This window comes from Mchenga conophoros, linkage group LG4, assembly GCF_057382185.1.
Source record: "Mchenga conophoros isolate Kocher_MC1m ecotype Shallow Benthic linkage group LG4, M_conophoros_male_GT1.1, whole genome shotgun sequence".
Classification (NCBI taxonomy): Eukaryota; Metazoa; Chordata; class Actinopteri; order Cichliformes; family Cichlidae; genus Mchenga; species Mchenga conophoros.
In genome coordinates this window covers 34424920-34444327 of record NC_140529.1, presented here as the reverse complement: position 1 = coordinate 34444327, position 19408 = coordinate 34424920, and the positions used below count along the sequence as shown (strand labels likewise).

At 39.5% G+C, this 19408-nt stretch overlaps 1 protein-coding gene across 1 annotated transcript; it reads right to left on the bottom strand.

The window, feature by feature from the left end:
• Window positions 1–1915: 1915 nt before the first annotated feature.
• Window positions 1916–18650, bottom strand: ppp1caa (protein phosphatase 1, catalytic subunit, alpha isozyme a). Its single transcript, XM_085272028.1, has 8 exons — window positions 18475–18650; window positions 18114–18231; window positions 6933–7064; window positions 6462–6692; window positions 6237–6341; window positions 5909–6132; window positions 5302–5436; window positions 1916–5111 (listed from the first exon to the last, which is right to left on the bottom strand). The coding sequence occupies exons 2-8, from the start codon at window positions 18166–18168 to the stop codon at window positions 4995–4997; spliced, it is 999 nt and encodes a 332-aa protein (XP_085128154.1). The 5' UTR covers window positions 18169–18231; window positions 18475–18650; the 3' UTR covers window positions 1916–4994.
• Between the last annotated feature and the right edge of the window lie 758 nt (window positions 18651–19408).

The following is a 19408-nucleotide window of genomic DNA, read 5'->3' as shown; positions in this document are numbered from 1 at the left end:
ACAGTGACTAAAATGACTGAGTCTTGTTTGTAGAGGTTTATGATTTTAAATATTTTATGCAGAAAAATTCATAATCAAAGCTTCTGTAGCAGTAAATCTTTCTCCTCTGGATCTTTTGGGCCTGCAAAACATTCCAAGTGAACAGATGTGGAAAATGAAAATAAAACCTGACAGCTTCCTGTTATCGCTGCTACACAAATGGGCATGTCCCTGGAAAACAATGAGAATTTGTAGTATTAGACTGACAAACTGATGGAAGGAAGTGTTTTTATGGCCACAAGACATAAAATAATACACTGCAGGGGCCATAAATGCTCCCACTGTTTGTTTACGCTGTCCAAGCTTGTGTTTATTTTCTATATTTTATTATTAATAAATCTGCACGCAAGAGCATACAATGCTGCTGTTTGGTATGACAACTTCCTCATTAGAGAGGCAACTGCACAAAATTGTGACTTCTTGTTCTTCTAACCCAAATATTCTGGCAGTTTCTATTGACTGTAGTTTATAAGAGTCAACACACTTGACTCCCACAAATAAATAAGAACATGCAGCGAATGTGCAGAGCTGCAGCTACATCCCTACTGAAACCAAAGGAATATAACCAGATAGATAAATAACTAAAAAAAAAAAAAAGCACTAACAGGGAAACAGGAGTTCCAGAAACCCTAAAAATAAACAGCTTTCATTTATGAACATTTATCAAGTGATGGAGTTAGAAAAAAATGCATTCAGTTCTGATACATTATTTTTGATATTCATGGGCACATACGCTGTATACTGCATATCTAAATGTACCTCTCAGTGTCCTAGATTGTCCCACACAAGCATCCTCTTTGCCCCATATTTCGCGAGACATTAGCCTGCATTGAGAAATAAGCCACCTAATATACAGTTTGCATGTATAAAATGAGTGTGGAAAGAAACATTGAACAGGCATTTGATTAGAAACCCACAGAGCGCGCGCACACACACACACACACACACACACACACACACACACACACACACCTCACTGAGGTAAAATTTGGAGTCAAAACTCTAAAATTTACCTGATGTCTGTGTTTTTAATCTTTAAATGGGTGAATTTTTGTCAATTTATGGTTAGAAGGCAGAGCGTTACAACCTTCCAATCACATCACGTGTTTTGTTTCCTGTTTATTTAATTCAAACTAAACTGTGCAACTACCTACCATCAATATCTCGACTTACATTCATTTTTTTGTTAATTAAAATGATTACTTTTGATAACTTTGAACCACTGCTGCATGTTAGAAAAACTCAATCTTAAAATAAGCATGATTTCACTGAACCCATTTCCACTGAAATTGAAATATGAACGTGTGTGTCCGATGTCGTCCTGTTAGTGTGGTGAAGGAAAGCATTAACGTGAAACCCGTCAGCCTACATGCAGTCACAGATTGCACTGTGATCAACAAAATACCAAAAGGCACCATTTGTCAGTTTTAGCTTAGGCTTGGTCCTCATTATAGTGATTTCTAAAAATAAGAGGGGGTGTGAATCCAACTGTAATAAAAGAGGAAAGAAGAGGCTGGCAACATGATTTCATTTCACTTTTTTCAAAATCATCCAGTTCACGCCCAACACGATCACTTGTCACACTCCTTTTGATTTTGTAAAGCATCTCTCGGTGCCGTCTGAGCCAGCTGAAGTCAGATGAATAAGTAAATGCACATCCAGGGGGATAAATGGGCCAACCGTGCCACTGACTCATCCTCCAAATGTTTGACAGACAATACAGGCAGCCCCCGCAAAAGAAATAAAGCAAAACAGCCTTGAGGCAGGAAAGACGTGGAAAAATTACGCTCTCGCTCCCCTCGAACGAAGCTGCTTTTGGTCTTCCTGCAGAAAGCTTTTAGTAACAATTGAAGATGAAAAGAAAACCAGACACAAGTGTATAAATTCCATTTTATTTCTACCTTTAAACAGAGACAAATCGTGGTCGACTTGAAAACAAATGAAATACAAATAAAAATACTATTTATATCCGTTGTCTTGTTATCTTAATCGTAACAATCTAATGATTTTATTTCTACCCAGCGACAGTGCATGGTGCAAAACATCCCTGATTGATTAAAAAAATCCTAGACTAAGAAGCTTTGCAGTATCTGGGGTTAAATTTGTCAATAAAAACCAAGACTGAGAGAAATAGCGATGAAAGCGCCGATTCTTAGAGGTAACAACTGTAAATATAGCGAAGCAATTTAAAAAGTCATAAGCGTTTGTACAGCTATGAAATGGGAGTGAAAGTGGCCTTTACTGGACCGTTTTACAGTAGCCACTTACTGTTGTGGAGATAGCCTCAAGCCTTGTATAAACCCTTTGTTATCCTATAATATCACAAATTTCCATACATTTTCAGATATCTTTGTAAATCATATCAGCTTCCCCACCCACCCACCATGCACCATTCACCAGCATGCCAAGCCCGAGCTTCATTTAGCCACTTTGAAATATGAACACAAACTGAAATCACTCACACGTACACATATTCTGCAATAATGGCATCTAAGCTTGGATTTTTCTCAGTACATGAATCATATCATTTTATTTGAATATATTTAAATTTCACTTCCTGAGTTGAAATTACTCAATGTGAATCAGACATGAGCACACGATGAAATCTAATGATGCTCCCCCCACCAGCCTTTTTCTGCACTATCCGCTGCAGTTAAGAGTCCCACTGTCTGTCCCCTGTTAAAAAGCCATCACGCACGGCTTTCTAACAGCCACGTGGGTTGGATAGAAATCGCAGTGGGGCTGGGATGACTGTGACTGTTTGTGTACATGAGAATGCAAGGACAGATGAATGAAATCAGACCGACCAATGATGCAACGGGGCAAAAAAAGAAAAAAGTTTCAGAAAAGGGCAGTAAGACACCCTGAAACACTGCAGGGAGATTTCTCCAGCAGTTTACAACAGCCTGCGCTGAACTATGGCCCGCTTTCACTGGGAACACCCTGTTTGCCACGGAGGGGGTGGGGGTTGGACCAGCTCTAACATTAGGAGGTAACAGAGATGGTTCTCATTAAAAATTCATGAATCTGGAATCTGAATCAAGTCAAGGTGATCACATAAGAGGGGCAGCAGGTGGTACACTTGAATAATACCCAGTAGCATATGCTCAACTCTTGTCTATGACTCTTTTTTTAATTTTCAGTGAGAAGAAATTCTGAACGTGCTCAAAGCAATGATTGCACTCAAGCAATTAAAGTAATTCCACAATCTGGGCAACATATTTTACAAAAAGCGATCTAAGAAGCGTAGATAATCATCTACCTCGCTGCCACACAGCATTAGCTGCTCAGCCTCACGCTGGATTCACTGAGAGTTCACTGCACATGATTATCTTTAATATAACCCCCCTCCCCTTGGATTTATTTATCTTCTCAAATATCAGTGTTAAAACTGGCAAAACACGAGCTAAACTTGCTTGCACCCCCATTCAGTGTGGGTTTTTACATTTAAATAAACCCACTCTTCGTTTCATCATAGAAAACAAAGAGTGAAGTGGTCTCAGCTGGAGCATTTTGAAAGGTTAGAGTGAATGAATCACCATCTCGTCTCCATTTGTTTTTATGTTTTGCTTTTTTTTTTTGTTGCTTTTAATGAGTGAAAATGTGTGTGGGGGGGGGGAAATCTCTCATCTCCTCAGCAGGCATCTTAAGTATCGTGTGCAAAGTTCAATACAGATGCAGTGTCAGTGGCGCCTATTTGTGCAACATGTTAACTGCACGTGGTGATGTCATTTACCTTCCTGGTCCTCTCAGCCTTGCAAAAATAATCATTAGCTGCATCAGAAGCCAACAATCATTAGAAAAAAATAAACATTTAGGATTTTATTTGATAAAAACAGCAACGTCTGGCTCAACCAGATTTGTGTTGTTCATTTGTTCACGATTTTTCCACTTATGTGTAAATGCCACTTTGTTTCCACTAGGTGTTAAACTAACCCAAACTTACACATCCTAGCTTCTACGCTTTGAAAGTCTCGCTTATAAAACACCGCCTGTCAATTCAAGGTACCACAGAGAGAAAAAAAAAACGAAAAGAAAAGCAGCCATTATGCGTGACAAACATAAAGCAATGGCAAAGTGATCAACATGATGGCATGCCTCAAATAAATGGTTATTTTTTATTCAACTTCAGTGAACTAAAAACGAGAAAAAGAAAAAGTAAAACCACATTGGTTTCATTTATCTACAGAGAAAAGAGGAAGAGAAAAAAAAAAAAAAACAAAACAAAACAAAAAAAAAACTATTTCACATCCATGACTGAAATCATTGGTTTTCAAAAATGGAAGAGGAAAGAAAAAAAAAATATATATATATTATTGTGAATCCATTTCATTCGAGGACTCACCTGCACATATATCCACCCGTGCACCCAGTGTGTGGTATGTGCTGTTACCGTATGACCGTGCAACTTGATCCCCAAAAACCCAGCACCCCCCTCCCGACCCATCACATAACACAGAGATACACGGACCTCAGAGACAGGATGTACAAAAGCTTGTGTTTAACATCAAACAGTGCAGGCCTTACTGTAAACAGCTAAGCCACCCCCCCACCCCTTTTTTACTCCTCCTCTGCAAGGTTTGAGCTTATATGAAGGATGGGCAGAGCCCACCTCTACAAAATGACAGGAAAACCAAACGCAGGACACAGGAGGAGGCAGAAAACATACGTACAGAACACAGAAGCTCCCTCTGCATCATTCACTTTTTTTTTTTTTTTTTTTTTAAACACACTCATTCACGCAAAATTCAACCAGTCAACCAAACGAACAGTTAAAAATAGTTTTAGTGAGAAAAAACATGATTGAACCCTGGACAGTTGGTTTCTTTGTTGCCGTTTGGTGACAAGGGAGACAAAAGGTTTGGGAGGTAGAGGAGGAGAAATAAAACAACAACAAAAAAGAAGCATTGGGCCAACAGGGGGTGGCAGGTTGTGGGAAGTGGACCCAGTGGGTGTTATTTCTTGGCCTTGGCGGCCTTGGCTGAATTTCGCGGAGGGGTGACCGGCCTCCCTGATCCCATTCCTCCCCCAGCACCGTAAGGATATAATTTCTTATCTGCTGGCTTCAGAATCTGTGAGATGGACAAAGAAGCAATCAATTAGATCGACAGACACACACAGTGAACTCTAATTTTATAGTTAATTACAATTAAAATTCTACCATCACTACATATGCGAGCCATATATTGTATCATTTTAGTGTGAAACTACTAAACGAAACAAATTTGTTTTCCGAAAAGTTATTAGTTCTGTTCTCCACACCTGGAAGGAGCACATGAGCGTCTCATCCACACTCATCATGGCACCAGCGTTGTCAAACTCTCCACAGTAGTTGGGAGCGGAGAACAGAGTGACGAGCTGCCTCTTTGCAAAAAACTCGTAACCATCTTCAACCACCTGAAGACCAAAAGGAAACCATCAATGTTACATATTAAAAAAAAAAAATTAAACAAAAAATAGAGGCTAGTGCCATTCAAGAATCAGATCTATAGTTTAATGTTATGTCACTCAGGCATTGTTAAAAAATAGAATATATCATACCTACATTGAAACACCCTCACAGTTTTCTTTATAAGTATTTCCACCAGTGTTTGTTTGGTCTGGGGCTTATTTTTGTTTGTGTTTTAGATGTTTTTGTCACAGCTTTGAAGTTAGCTAATGCATCTTCATAATCTACAGTTCACGTCCCATTTTCTGAAGACATTTAAATTTTTTTTAAATATGGTAAGAAAAACACTACAAATGCCTCTGATTAGTCCTATTAAAACACAGCCACACAATGCATCGTGATTAATAAGAATTAAGGGAACACTTCTTCAGTCAATGAGTCTGAAATGTACTATACAAAGATGAATTTAGTAAACATTACCTGATGCGCCCTGCATATTAGGTCCATGTCATGTTTGTGCAAAAATTTGGCCACCACATCTGCACCGAATGTGAAGGAGACTCCACGGTCGTTTTCACCCCAGCCGAGCACATCTTTGTCTGGGTCAGCCCACAGCAGGTCGCACAACAAACCCTGGTCAGGCACGTCTGTGGGTCGCATAACTCTGCGGATCTGCTCCATTGACTGGAGATCAGGAGAGAGGCCTGAGAGAGGAAACATTTTTGAAAAATACATAAATATGTGCCAACATTTGCTTCTTGGATCAAATGGTTTAGGCTTCGTAAAGTCACGTATTAACAAGGCCCACCTCCATGACAGCAGAAGATTTTCTCATCTACAATGGCAGCCACAGGTAAACAATTGAAGCAGTCTGTGAAGGTCTTCCACAATTTAATGTTATACCGTCGCTTACCTACCCCCCCCACCCCACCCCCCCCAAAAAAAAAACAAACAAAAAAAAAAAAAAATTAATGCAAGATTTAAAGTTGCAAATTTGCCTTGGTTTCCTTTTAGAAGCCTCTTTTGTACTTACACTCATCATAAAAGCCATAGATTCGATTAATAGAGGCGCATTCATGGTTGCCACGCAGCAGGAAAAAGTTCTCTGGGTATTTAATCTTATAGGCTAGAAGCAGGCAGATGGTCTCCAGTGACTGCTTTCCTCTGTCGACGTAGTCACCCAGGAACAGGTAGTTGCTTTCTGGGGGGAACCCTCCATATTCAAAGAGCCGGAGCAGATCATAGTACTGACCATGGACATCACCTGCAGGGGGCAGCAGAGATGTGCAATTTAAAAACAACATGCTTTCACTGCTTCTGCCAGAACAGCCCACGCTTATCAGCTGATAAAAGCGTTAATTACAGACAAGCAAACAAGGAGAAAACCCTCTCATAATGACCGTCTTCTCCTGCGCCAGAGTGCGCCTGAAGTGCATCCTCTGAGACCCACATCATCTCTTTGTCCTGTGAAACTCACCAACCCCTTTGGTTAATTAAAACTCACCACAGATTTTCAGGGGAGCCTCCAGTTCAAGCAGGATCGGCTGGCTCAGGAAGATTTCACGAGATTTGAGGCAGAGGCCACGGATCTCATTCTCGGTCAGCTGGACGTTCTTCCCTGGCCGAGATCCTTTGACTAAAGAGGGGGTTAAAAAAAAAAAAAAAAAAAAAAAAACACACACAGGGATGAGAAATTCAAGAGATTCAGCAACACCGCAAAGAGAAGAGATCTGTAAATAAGACTGAATGAAGACTGACGTAAAACAATCAAAACGTGATCCTCAGATTTTGAACCAGACCACCAGATTGGAAAATTAACACCTCCCACCAACCAACTGCTGACAAATTCTGTTAGCAGACCAGTCCAACAGACACTTTAGCAGGTAGACACATCATTTTGAGGTAATAATACACTACAGATTTTGGAAATAACACGGTACTAACACAAGACACACTTTTAAATGCTTACCAAAACATAACACCACAACATGAGCTTGTGAAGTATGCAACGAGAGGCAGCGTCTGAGAAAACCTGATCAGTGGAAAATTGCTAGATATGCACAACCTCGAAAAGCATGTGTTTCTGCTTAGGCTGCAGTTCAAACCAAAGCTAGAGGACGTGAAACCCACTTCCCCTTCTCGCTAATGTGGCTGCAGCAAAGAGATAGCAAACACTTCATTAGGACTGTAAATATGCACAGTGAAGAAGCAACGATTGGCACGCTACTGGCTGTAAAACCAATGTCTCAAAAAAAAAAAAAGAAAAAAAAAAAAAAAAAAAAAGCAACGACACAGGCTGTATCATAAACATAATCAAGGGCCCTCTACCAGGTTAACACACACACACACACACACACACACACACACACACACACACACACACACACACACACACACACACACACACACACACACACACACACACACACACACCAAATTAAATCAGATGCATCTTAACAAAAAGTATTAAACAAAACAACAACAACAAATTATATTCCAGGTTTAAAAGAACGGCTAAACTAACCAGCCATGTGTTAATCCCTGAAACTGTGCTACATGGTTTTCTTTATAAACAAATGACTGCAGTGAACTTTGGACTAATTTTAAGACAAAACAAGGAATTTGAAGACGTGACTATGGTTTGTGGCTTTAACAATTACTGCTCAGAGCTTCCACCAGTGCATGCATGACAAGCCTGGCCTGTGATGACCTTCCACATCAGTGTGTTTTACGTTTTTAATATAGGAGTAGACACATTGCTACAGGCTGCAACATGAAGCAAAGTTAAACTGAAAAATGTGCCAAAATTAACCATGGTGGAAAATGAAACAAGCTGCTCATCTGCACACACCTTTTAAAACTTGTTCTTAATTCTTTAGCTTTGTCATAACATAAAGCAAACCTCCAGTGGATGGGAGGAGCCCACAAGACAGCTTTTCTTCACCTTTAATCTCACTAAACAGGCATAATGATAAAGTGCTCTTGCTTCTTTCCCCACAAATGTTTCCAAGAAAACATTTTCTTTCACTCCACCAGTGTTCAACGTCTAAGTGGCACCACTGTCTTTGCTGCTTACTGTATCAAAGCGGATTAGCTAGCTTAACCAGAAACTATGACATCTCTGATGCTTTTTTCAACTTCAACCTTGTTGTGTGGAGAAAAAAAAATTGTAATAATTGTGCTTAATTTTGCACTTTTTATTAAACCCTAATCTGTTCTTAGCAGAAAATGTGTGAAATGCTTACACTGTGGGGTCCTGCAGCAGTCACCTTCCTGCTGCATTTTCCACACCACTATGAAATGTTCTGTTCAGCACATAACAACATGTTACCGAGGGCAAGAAGAGGAAGAAAACAAAACAAAAAAAAACATTGATTTTAATTAGTGAGTGTTGCTTAAATCGGTTTACTTCACAGATCAACTCATAAGTACCGTAGTAGTGGTCGGTGAAAACTGTCAGTGGTCCGAACAGGCCAGCAGGTGACTTAACTTGCCCCACCAACTTTGTTTAAACTGTCCTCAGCCTATCAGGTCATGGTCAGTTATGTCAAACACTGCACACTTGGCTTCCTGATCCGTACGGGTAACTGGATTTGTTTTATAAAGGTACCCTTAAAGCTGAATTAAGGCATAGGGAGTAACTTTTATGGCCAACAAAGTGAGCCACAATTAAAGCGGTAGCGACAACATCTACACTCAGCCTGTGGTGTCAAACTGGTAACAAGCCAGTAAAAGACATCTGTAATTATGCCATTAGGTTAGCATGTTGTTCTAGATAGTAAGAGATGATAGATATGCATGATAACAAATGGATCAAATTGTTGAGCATCTGCAAATTTAATACTTACAGCAATCTTGTGAGGAAAAAAAAAAAAAAAAAAAAAGGCTTTTGAAAACCTAATTTTTAACTTTTATCTTCCAGGTAAGACTTTAATGACTAGCAGGAATCCTGATTATATGTAAACGGGCTCAAAACAAGTCCATGGGATATGAAAATGTTCAGGAACAATTAGTAAGCATATAATTAAGACAAAGAATCTGTGCTAACAGTTTTCCTGTTATTTTTGCCCATGTGATAAACAAAAAGCTTGAGTAATTATGACCAAAAATTGTGTATTTTTTGACCATCCTGGTTAGCGTCTTTTTTAAAATAAAAATTTTTTAAAACAAAAAACTCAGTTTCTGTCACAGAGAGCCTTTGCTGATGGGATGTTAAGAATTCAGCAGGTTTGTCTAGTGTGTGTTCAGCCATGTGTTTTCACACTTACCACACAGTCATGATAAAGACTTGAACAAGTCCAACTAATTTTCCTGACAAACTGTCGGAGCCACATCACATAAAACAGTCGCCGACACAGCTTTAATGCTAGAAAAGGTAGGAGTGTGATGTAAATGACAGCCACAGGAAGAGGGGAAAAAGTATCTGGGAGTCTCACAGGCAGTGTGAAATGATTCAGACCAAAATATTTGTCCACTGACACACCAGCTGCAGGGTGTGGATGTGATGCCATGTTAATCTGCAATTCAGTCCACTGCACACTTACACAAGACTGCTTGCGATGGAGTTTGGAATCAGGTTTGTTTGTATCGGCGACAGAATCAATCACACCCCCGCTCGTACATGTGCTGCTTGATGCCAAAGCAGCTCCTGACACAAACTGTATAAGCCTTCTAATGAGGAGTCTCATTCCCACCCAGTACATTTCTACACAGGCTAATGAACAGAGTAATATACTTTATGGAAACAACTACCTCCAACAGTCTGAGTGACAATTATATTCAAGCTGCAGGTAAACAGAGCTCTCTCTAATGGTACTGATTTAATGGCTGTCAGGTGTACAACGGCTCAGAGATAAACACTTCCCTTTTACATACCAAAAAGAGCGAACCAATGCAGGGCAGCCCTTTTCACACTGGATTTCTCTGACAATATTAAACATTTGAGATGGCTATGCCTGCTGCTGATGAACCTCAAAACAAGCTCAGCCAAAACTGTGTAATTATATTTAAACTGTTCCTTGTAGCGCTGCAACGATTCATCGAGTATTTCGAATAATTCGATTATAAAAAAAATTCCTGATACAAATTCTTTGCTTCGATTAACACATGGCTCTGTAGTGTGCTGACGTGTCAAATGATGTAAATGTGAGCATTACACCCAGACCTGCAATACAAACGTCTTTAAGGGCAACGATTGAATACAGAGTCAAACAGTCCCTAGTATTTATATAAAAAAATAAAAAAAAACTCACACACACAAAACCCCAAACAAAACAAAAAAACATTGGCAACGTCATCACTTTTGTGTTATGTTATCAGAGTTTTAACACTGCGCCAGAGTCTGTTTACACACAGTGAAGAGCAAAGAGGCGGAGCCATTACCGAGACAGTGAGCTCAGGCTGAGTGAGAAGAAAAAAAACAACAACCCAAAAACGTGTATCTAGTGTCCAAAACAGGAGCGCTGTTCCTGTGATCACCTTTAAAACCTTTGCCGGGAAAAAAGCTAGCAGGAGTCCTTCATCAAACCACCCGATCAACAAACTCCAACGTGAAGAAGACTAAACTTTATATCTGCTCCATCCACCGCCATTTGTTTTACACCGTGAAGAATCTGCAGCAAGCCTCCAGAAGTTGTATCAAAATATGCGGATAAACTGTTAACTTAGTCTGATACCCGGGCGCCAGTTTAGCTCGGTGCATTGAGCAGGCGATCATGTGCCGTACGGCTGAGAGCAGCCAGCCCAGGTTTGACCCGCGGGCCGCGGCCCCTTGCCGCATGTCTTCCCCCGTCTCTCTCTCCCTCTGCTTTCCTGTCATTTCTTCACTGTATCTGTCAATTACAAAAAAAAAAAAAAGCTGTAGGCTGGTTTATTTTTAAGAAGTTTGAATTTCAATATGGCATGTAGATACAATCAAATGGTGCTGCAGCTGCAGCGATGCAGATGCTACCAGTCCACATGGTAAAAAAGAGAGGTGAGCATAAAAGTGAAGTTCTCAATTTACCGGTCAATCTGCATCCCTACCCTCACCCTATGTTCACGAGCTTTTTGTAGTGAACACAAAAGGAAAAAGAAAAAAAAGATCATCAAGGCTAATCAAAAACAAGACCTTCCACGAAAGGTAAATCAGCAGAATGACCACAAACAACATGATGACCTTCTGTTGAGTAAGGTAACAAAGATCAGTTGCGCATTTGTGTATGATTACATCACCCCAAATGGCCATTTCGTGCCAGGAAAAACCCAAATTTCATGTCCTAACCATTAAGCAATTCGTCAAAAACCCACTTCAAACATGCCCCATGTCAGTCAATTTAACTTCACAAAGCCACATTTAAATGAAATGCCATTCTAATGACACCAGAGCAGTGCTAATGATTTGATCTCCGTATTAAAAATGTTGTTTCATTAAACTTGGAACATACCCTTGTGGTTAAAGTGCATTTCTCTGCCATTAGTAAGACCAAACATTTAAGAAGTACTGACTAGTGAATCTGAAGCAGCTGAGCTGTAACAGTAAAGTTGTCAAACACTTTTTGCAGGCTCATTCATAACCTTTAAAAATAATCCTGTTATCCACGAAGCAACACACAGAAGATGAAGATCAGAGCAAGCAGCCATGTTATGCCCTTATTATCACGGTCATATTTAAAGCAGAGGAAGGCAAATATTTATTAATACAGCTGATTATTACTACAGCTCTCGCTTACTCATCATGCTAATAACATGGCTTGTATTCTGCCAGTGTAAGTGTTCTTTTTCTTGTTTTGATAACACAGGAAATGTGTAGACGCAGTCCTGTTTGAAAACTTCTCTACTTTTTGCTTTTCAATAAAAGTAGCTGTTGTTAATTGTTTATCAGGTCCAACAGTAAGTTGTGATCCAAAAGCGATGCAGACACCACCACACAATGACCAACATAAATAAACATACTACAGTACCACATTAACTACACTTAAAGAATTCAAAAATCCTTTATGGGCTTTGAATAAGCCTCCAAAGATATGCCACTACTTGTGTGTTGCTAAACACAGCATGAGACATAATTAAAGGCCATCTCACATCAAAATAATCCAGGTTTTAACAGTGGCTGCGGAACACTTTTAAAAGGGATGGAGAGAGTAGAAATCAGCAGACTGACAGAGAATAATGGCAGTGTCCTGAAGTGACAACTAAAAACAGTGAAAGTAGATATAAATACTGCAGTGCTGCTTCCCACTTTAAACCTGGATTACAGAAGGCTAAGCACTGACAGAGCTTACTCCAAAGTTAGCCACACAAGCCAGTGGGCAACAGTAAGCTTATCATGAGGGGGTGCAGACAAAAGGCTTTCCAGTACACTGGTCAGGCAGCGGAAAACAAAGAGATGGAGCACAGCAGAAAGCTGAGGGGATGTCAGGGGTGCTGGAATCAACAGTTGAATCGCCCCAGCGCTGCCTCACTCAATGCCGGCTGTTCTGGCCTAGCTTACGTGATGCCACACTTGCTACGCATGCTACTAGAAGCACAAGCTAAGAGTTCAGTTAGCTCTAGACCTACGCAAGTAATCCAATTGAAACTACTTGCTACCCAAACACATTTAATTGGTTTGGTCTTGAAACATAGCCAGCATGGAGCAGGGATACCTCCTTGTCCACATGGGAGACTGAACTAGCATGAGGATAATTTCTCAACCTTTTGATGTAGTGCCTGCAGTGGGAGTCTGCCGCCTTTAACAGAACGCTGAGAATACAAATATCAGCTTACGAGTGGTTATCCTCACCAATGTGGATAAAAAAGGTCACGGTAGTTACATAAGTGGATATAAATACAGCCATTATCAGGCGTGTTTGCCTTCTCCTCTGTTTGGCAGACAGTCTTATCACAGCCCAAGTACAACAATCTATGTACAAAACACTCCAGCAGCAGCAGCAGCAGCAGCAGCCAGCATGGCCCACAAAAGCACACTCTCTCTGGGAGGTACTTTGACTGCACATGCATATTTGTACATAATCCCAATCACCTCCACCAGCTCAGCTTAGGCTGATCATGCAGGGCCTATATTTAAAGAAGGTAAACAAACTGAGGGCTAAGGTCAAATTTATTAACAGCAGTGATCCTGGGATAAAACTCTATCCCAAATGTTATTTCTCAATTTACTGGTCAAAAGAACTTTTTTTTTTTTGCATCTTTTGGAAAGCTGCAGTGGTAGAGAGAGACAGAAGGCAGTGGTGGAGAATGAAGGTTCGACCTGCTGGGAATCAAACTGGAGACTGACTACTGACGTCATTTATACCCCTGTGGTAAGGCCTCCAACCACTCGGCTATCAGGTGGCCCCTAAAGGCATAATTTCAATGAATCACACTGTGTGGGAGAGATTTACCTCATCCATAAAGCACCCTGAAGTAATTTTGTGATTTGTCATGCTAGGTTATATCAGAGGTCAATAACTTTTCTATGTGCATGGAGCCACAAAACACATTTGGGCCTTAAAATAAAAGCAGCAAAGCCTATTTTTATATACATATATGAAGTAGCCTTTACTACACAAATGAAAATCTAAACAACACTTCTAATGTTGCTCCAGTGACAAAATAACAAAAAGATTTTTCCATTTTAGCAGTTTCACATGGGAAAATTCATAATTGCTGTGCCCAGTGCACTGACATGCAAGGACAACTACAGGAGGTCACAACCTAGTTTCTTCTAACCGCAGTTTGAACTGTACCGCTGGGTCTGAGTACATTTATTCTTCTGTTTGATGTCCTCTGGGCTCCTATTACACAACCACAGCGCGGATGTGAAGATAAAACAGTCCTGTTTATTTCGCACACACTTAAAGCCACGACAAATTTGTCAGTGAGCAGTTAGATTTAAAGCAAGCATTTCCAGGACAATTAGCATGTAGAGCAAACACAGAATATTGCTTACTTCATATCTGCTTCAGGAATGTCTCGGGATTTTTGTGATGCAATTGCAATACATTTGTTTACAACAACTACATATTTTACAGTAAGAACATAGCTTCAATAAATTTTAATACTAATGCAATTCTTGTTTTGAGAAACAAAGAAGTGACGTAAGCAGTTTGTACTGTGCTTAAAAGCAGCAGTGGAGCAAATGCAGCAAGGAGTCCCAAACAGTACTGACCTTTTATGGTAATAACACTGAAACAGTTTGTTACAATATTGTTAAACACTTAGGACTCTGGCAGGATGCTACACTCACTTTTAAAACCCAAATGGAAGACAAAACTTTTTTTTTTTTAATTATAAACACATTTTTCTTTATGGAGCTGTTGTTTCACTTTCACTGTACTATCCAAAACTTTGCCCCTGTTTGATTATGGTGATACTGTTTACACTGATGCCCTTGAGTCTATCACAGAGCACTGTTTATCAGCAGTGATGGTATCTCACTGCGGCACTGTCTTGTGTATGGTTGTTTGTTTTTTTTTGTTGTTTTTTTAAGAGACTGTCAGATGCTAATCAACACTAAAAATTACTTTTGGATTACATACTCATTTGCAGGAGCATTGATACCACAGTGCCATCTTTAGCTCCTCCAGTTCAAGTCAAGTGGCTTCAATGTCATTTCAACCATTTGCAGTGGAACACTACACAGTGAAGCAAGACATTTCTCCAAGACCATGCTGCTACATATAACAGACAATCAACAAAGGACTACATAAAGTGCAAGTGTGCAAAAATTGCACAAAAAACCCAACCACAAAACAGACAGTCTAACACGCAGAAGTGCAACAATGACAGTAAGTTGTGCAAAAGACTGAGCATTGTGAAAAAAGTAACTTGATGTACAATAGTGTGCGTGTGATTGTGCAGATTAGTCCATGAGGTAGTGACGTGTGTGTGTGTGTGTGTGTGTGTGTGTGTGTGTGTGTGTGTGTGTGTGTGTGTCAGTCCAGTCACTGAGTGTTCGGGAGTCGTGGGGTAAGAAACTGTTTTGCAGTCTGGCAGTGAGGACCCGAATGCTCCGTTATCTCCTGCCAGAAGGCAGCAGGGTGAAGAGGGGCACACACAGCCCCTCCCCTCACTAGCAGCTGAACAGTACTTGATGTTTAAAAACATTGAAAAATTTCAAGAGGTCAGTTTTGTTTCCATTATCAGACAGTCATTAATGTTAATCTGGCTAGTGCATACATTAATATTAGCCAGTATTCAATGGACACAAAACCAGAATCGAGGGGTCCACAAGCTAGTGTACTCCAAGTGCCATTCCCAAGCCTAAATAAATGGGAGAGTTGCATCAGGAAGGGTATCAAACATAAAATCTGTGCTAAATAGCCACAATAGCATCATGTTAGGTTATCATTAAGGTGGTGGCTAGCTAGTGTAGCTAATAACAAAATTATAATGTTAATGTGAAACCAGTCAGCAAAAGTTATCAGTCCAGCCCATATAACATAAACAATGTTAATTTAACAGGATGATATTACTGTGTGTGTCTGAATATGTTGTGTTCTCTTAAATTTGCAGACTGAAACAGAGAAAAGAAACTGTCAGCCGACCTTACCCGCTATATTTGTTCAGCAACAGAAATATGCTGTCAAGTCCTCGGACGTACAGCGATACCTCAGACAACCTAAATTATAGGTTTTGTTTTTTTAAATTCCCAATCTTGAAATATTTGCCATACACGCTCACCCTACAGTTATCTCACTGTCTGTTTGTTTTGGCTGTCTGTATGGTTCGAACTTCATGGTATCAAAAACAGTATTAAGCATTTTATTGAGTATTACAGTTTTCCAGGCATTTATAATCTGTATTTTTATATAAATTATATTTATAATTTTTCTAAGTATCATAACATCCCTAATATATTTTACAAGGCTTCTAAAAAAAACTGCACTTCTAAATTAGGCCTAGTTATTGCCACTGCAGACTAACATTAAATGCATCTTTCATGGTATGTTTATACCAAATGCAAATCTGTTTTACCACTGCATAATTACATACGAAGACCATGTAAATGAATATAAAACAAGGCAAATCCTGATTCCAGGAAATTATAAACACCTGTGGAAATTCACTTTACACTGAAATGGAGGACAGACTTATTGATGCCATTTGAGGGCAGCTGAAACTCTGTTTCAACACCACTTTTAGATTATAAAACAGAAAACAAGAGACACAGGTCTTCATGTTACCTTGAAAATATGTTGTCGTTGCTGTAACTTGATTCAAGTTATTGGTTGCCCTTTTCCTCACATGTGATCTAAGGCAAAAGTTTTAATACTTGGCCAACAAAAAAAAAGGCACATTCTTCATATTTGTGTATCTGCAGATTGTCTTGCACATACCTTTCGTGACCTGAGAACATCTAGTCTTTGTAGTATGCACCTGTCTGCTCCTAAAGTGCATGTCTTTTGTACAGAGGCATCCTAACCTGTTTAAATAACCATTACATGGAGTACATGAAGTACGTCCCAATCAGAGCATTTTTGTTTGTACAGCTCATTAACAAGTCTCTCAGGGAAGCAGACTACAAACGAACTCCAAAAATGCAGTTGCAAAAAACCAAAAATTCAGACAGTCCAGCCAAGCCAGCGAGAAGCAAGGTTATTATAATCAACTAGAACTAAAATCAAAAGTAAAACCAGTTGTAAAGAAACATTTAAGCAAACTGAAATAAAAACAAGGTATATCCTCATTTTTTAGTCGTTGACAATTTGATCAAATTGGTTATCACAACCTTTGGTTCACGTAGTGTGAGCCAGATACCTTTTAATTTTGACATCCATTCTGAACTTCTGAAAATATCCCTGACAAATAACCTCCACAGTAAAATAAATATAAAATAAAATAAAATAAAAAAATAAGCTAAAAGACACTAAAACCAAACATTTTTGAAACAAAGAACGTGAACAATGAGAAAACCCCATCTGGAAACTAACTGAAACCAACTAACCAAAATCTGCATTTCGTTCTGAATAACTCAACAACTCTAGTGGGGAAGGGGCTGACTGCAAAAGAATAGAATAGAATGGAATAGAATAGAATTAAACTTTATTGTCATTGCACATGCACAGGTACAGGGCAACATGCACAGGTACAGGGCAACGAAATGCAGTTTGCATCCATCCAGAAGTGCTTTAGTGATATAGATATATATCACTAAAGCATATATATATTAGCAATAAAACTACTCTTACTCAAAGAGAATTAACACGTAAAATGGAAATAGTCCACTACGGCTACCGAGTCTGATCATTTCCCCTACATAAACTCAGAAGAAAAAAACAAAACAAAAAAAACACAGGTAAAAGCACAATATCCCTACGCAAATAGCGCATCAGAATGCGTAATTTGCATAAATAGGCGAGTAATGCTCATCTTTTCCAATTCTACAGCACTCTATAACGTCACGCGTTTCCCTTCTTTTGTAGACAGCACGACAGCAAATCATCTAAATTTAAAAAATATTAAAAAAAAAAAAAAAAACCAGCACCCCCAATCTTTACGGTTTGCTAAACAATCTATAAAGAGCACTGTTGTTTTGGTTTCAACCGCTGATCCAAAACCAGCCACCGAGCCTGAGAGTAGAGCGATCTTAAGTAGGCTACTACAACACACTGTGTCCGCTTTTAACTGCAGCTGACCTACATGATGTACACAATTCACTGCCACCAAGACATGCCCTAATATAACAAACACTTGGCTGTGACGCGGATTTGATCCTCCTTACCTTCCAAGAGACGCTGAATTATAGAGTCGATGTTTAATTTGTCCGGCTCCGCCATTTTCTTTATTTTCTGACGTTCTCGGGCTCAAGACGATGGTTTTCTGTGTCTCACCTTAGATTTCTGTGAGGGAAAGATGGGGAATGGACGCTGAGAGTTACTCAAATTATAATGTCGTAATTCACTGAATGAGTCACACTTGCTAGTCGACCAATGTCAAAAAACAGTCAATGAGCTTAACCGAGCTTCTGCTAGCTAGGTAGCTATTAGCTAAGTATCCTAAACTAGCAGCAGCAAAACTGAACCTTGGCTAGTGAGCAAACGTTAGCTAAATAATCAAACCTGAAAATAGATAACACGTCAAACCTTGTGTCCGGTTTAATATTAATCCTCCCGTGTTGAAATCTGTGTAAATATTTATCCCCTGAGTTCGATCTTGGCCCTTTTCCCCTCGGTTTGTCCGGGTCGCCCCACTCTTCCCCCAGGAACTTTAAAAGAGGGCCGTTTCTAGCGAAGCGTCTACGGTAACACAGGAGGGTGAATCAAACCGAGGTCTTCACACGTTTCTCAAAAAGCGATTGGTCAATCGCAGACCTCAGCTCCCCAATATTCGCATCTGATTGGATACACACTGGGTCCGTCTTATTCTTAGGCACCGCCTACAGCACTTTACAATGGCATCAATGAAGATTTAAATTAAAGCTCAAAGCGCGCCACCCAGTGTGTCGACGTGGAACTGCACTTTAAACCCTAAAACCACACTTTGATCTTAGTTATGCATCTTAGTTAATTGAAGTTGAGGCTTTTAATACAAGCAAAAATCTGACACACACAAGTGTGTGTTTAATAAACGAAATAAAACGATAAAAAGGTCTGTCAATGTGGTGAAATGCGCACGAATAATACAAAGGGCTTTTGTGCATATTTTCATTAGTACTGTCAGTCATCTGTTACAGTCAGCTGTAAGCCACTATGGAAAATAAACAGTCTGATACAAAAACAAAAGTCCAAAACTAAATAAAAAGTAAGAGTACAGTTTCATGTGAAAAGCACGATTCTACATTTTTTAATTTTTATGCCTAGATGACTAGTGACATTAAATTTAATTTTGATAATACTTCAAAATAGAACTCAAAGTCTCTGAATGTGTTTAAAGGTGACTGCCAACTGGCTTGACTTTAGAAGGACTTTGGTAAAAATCTATTTTTAACAAAGAAAAACCCAGAATTCTTTGACCCCTACAGTATTGATCCCTCAGTCAATCTGAGGGACATTCTGCTGACATAGTTTGGATAGAGAC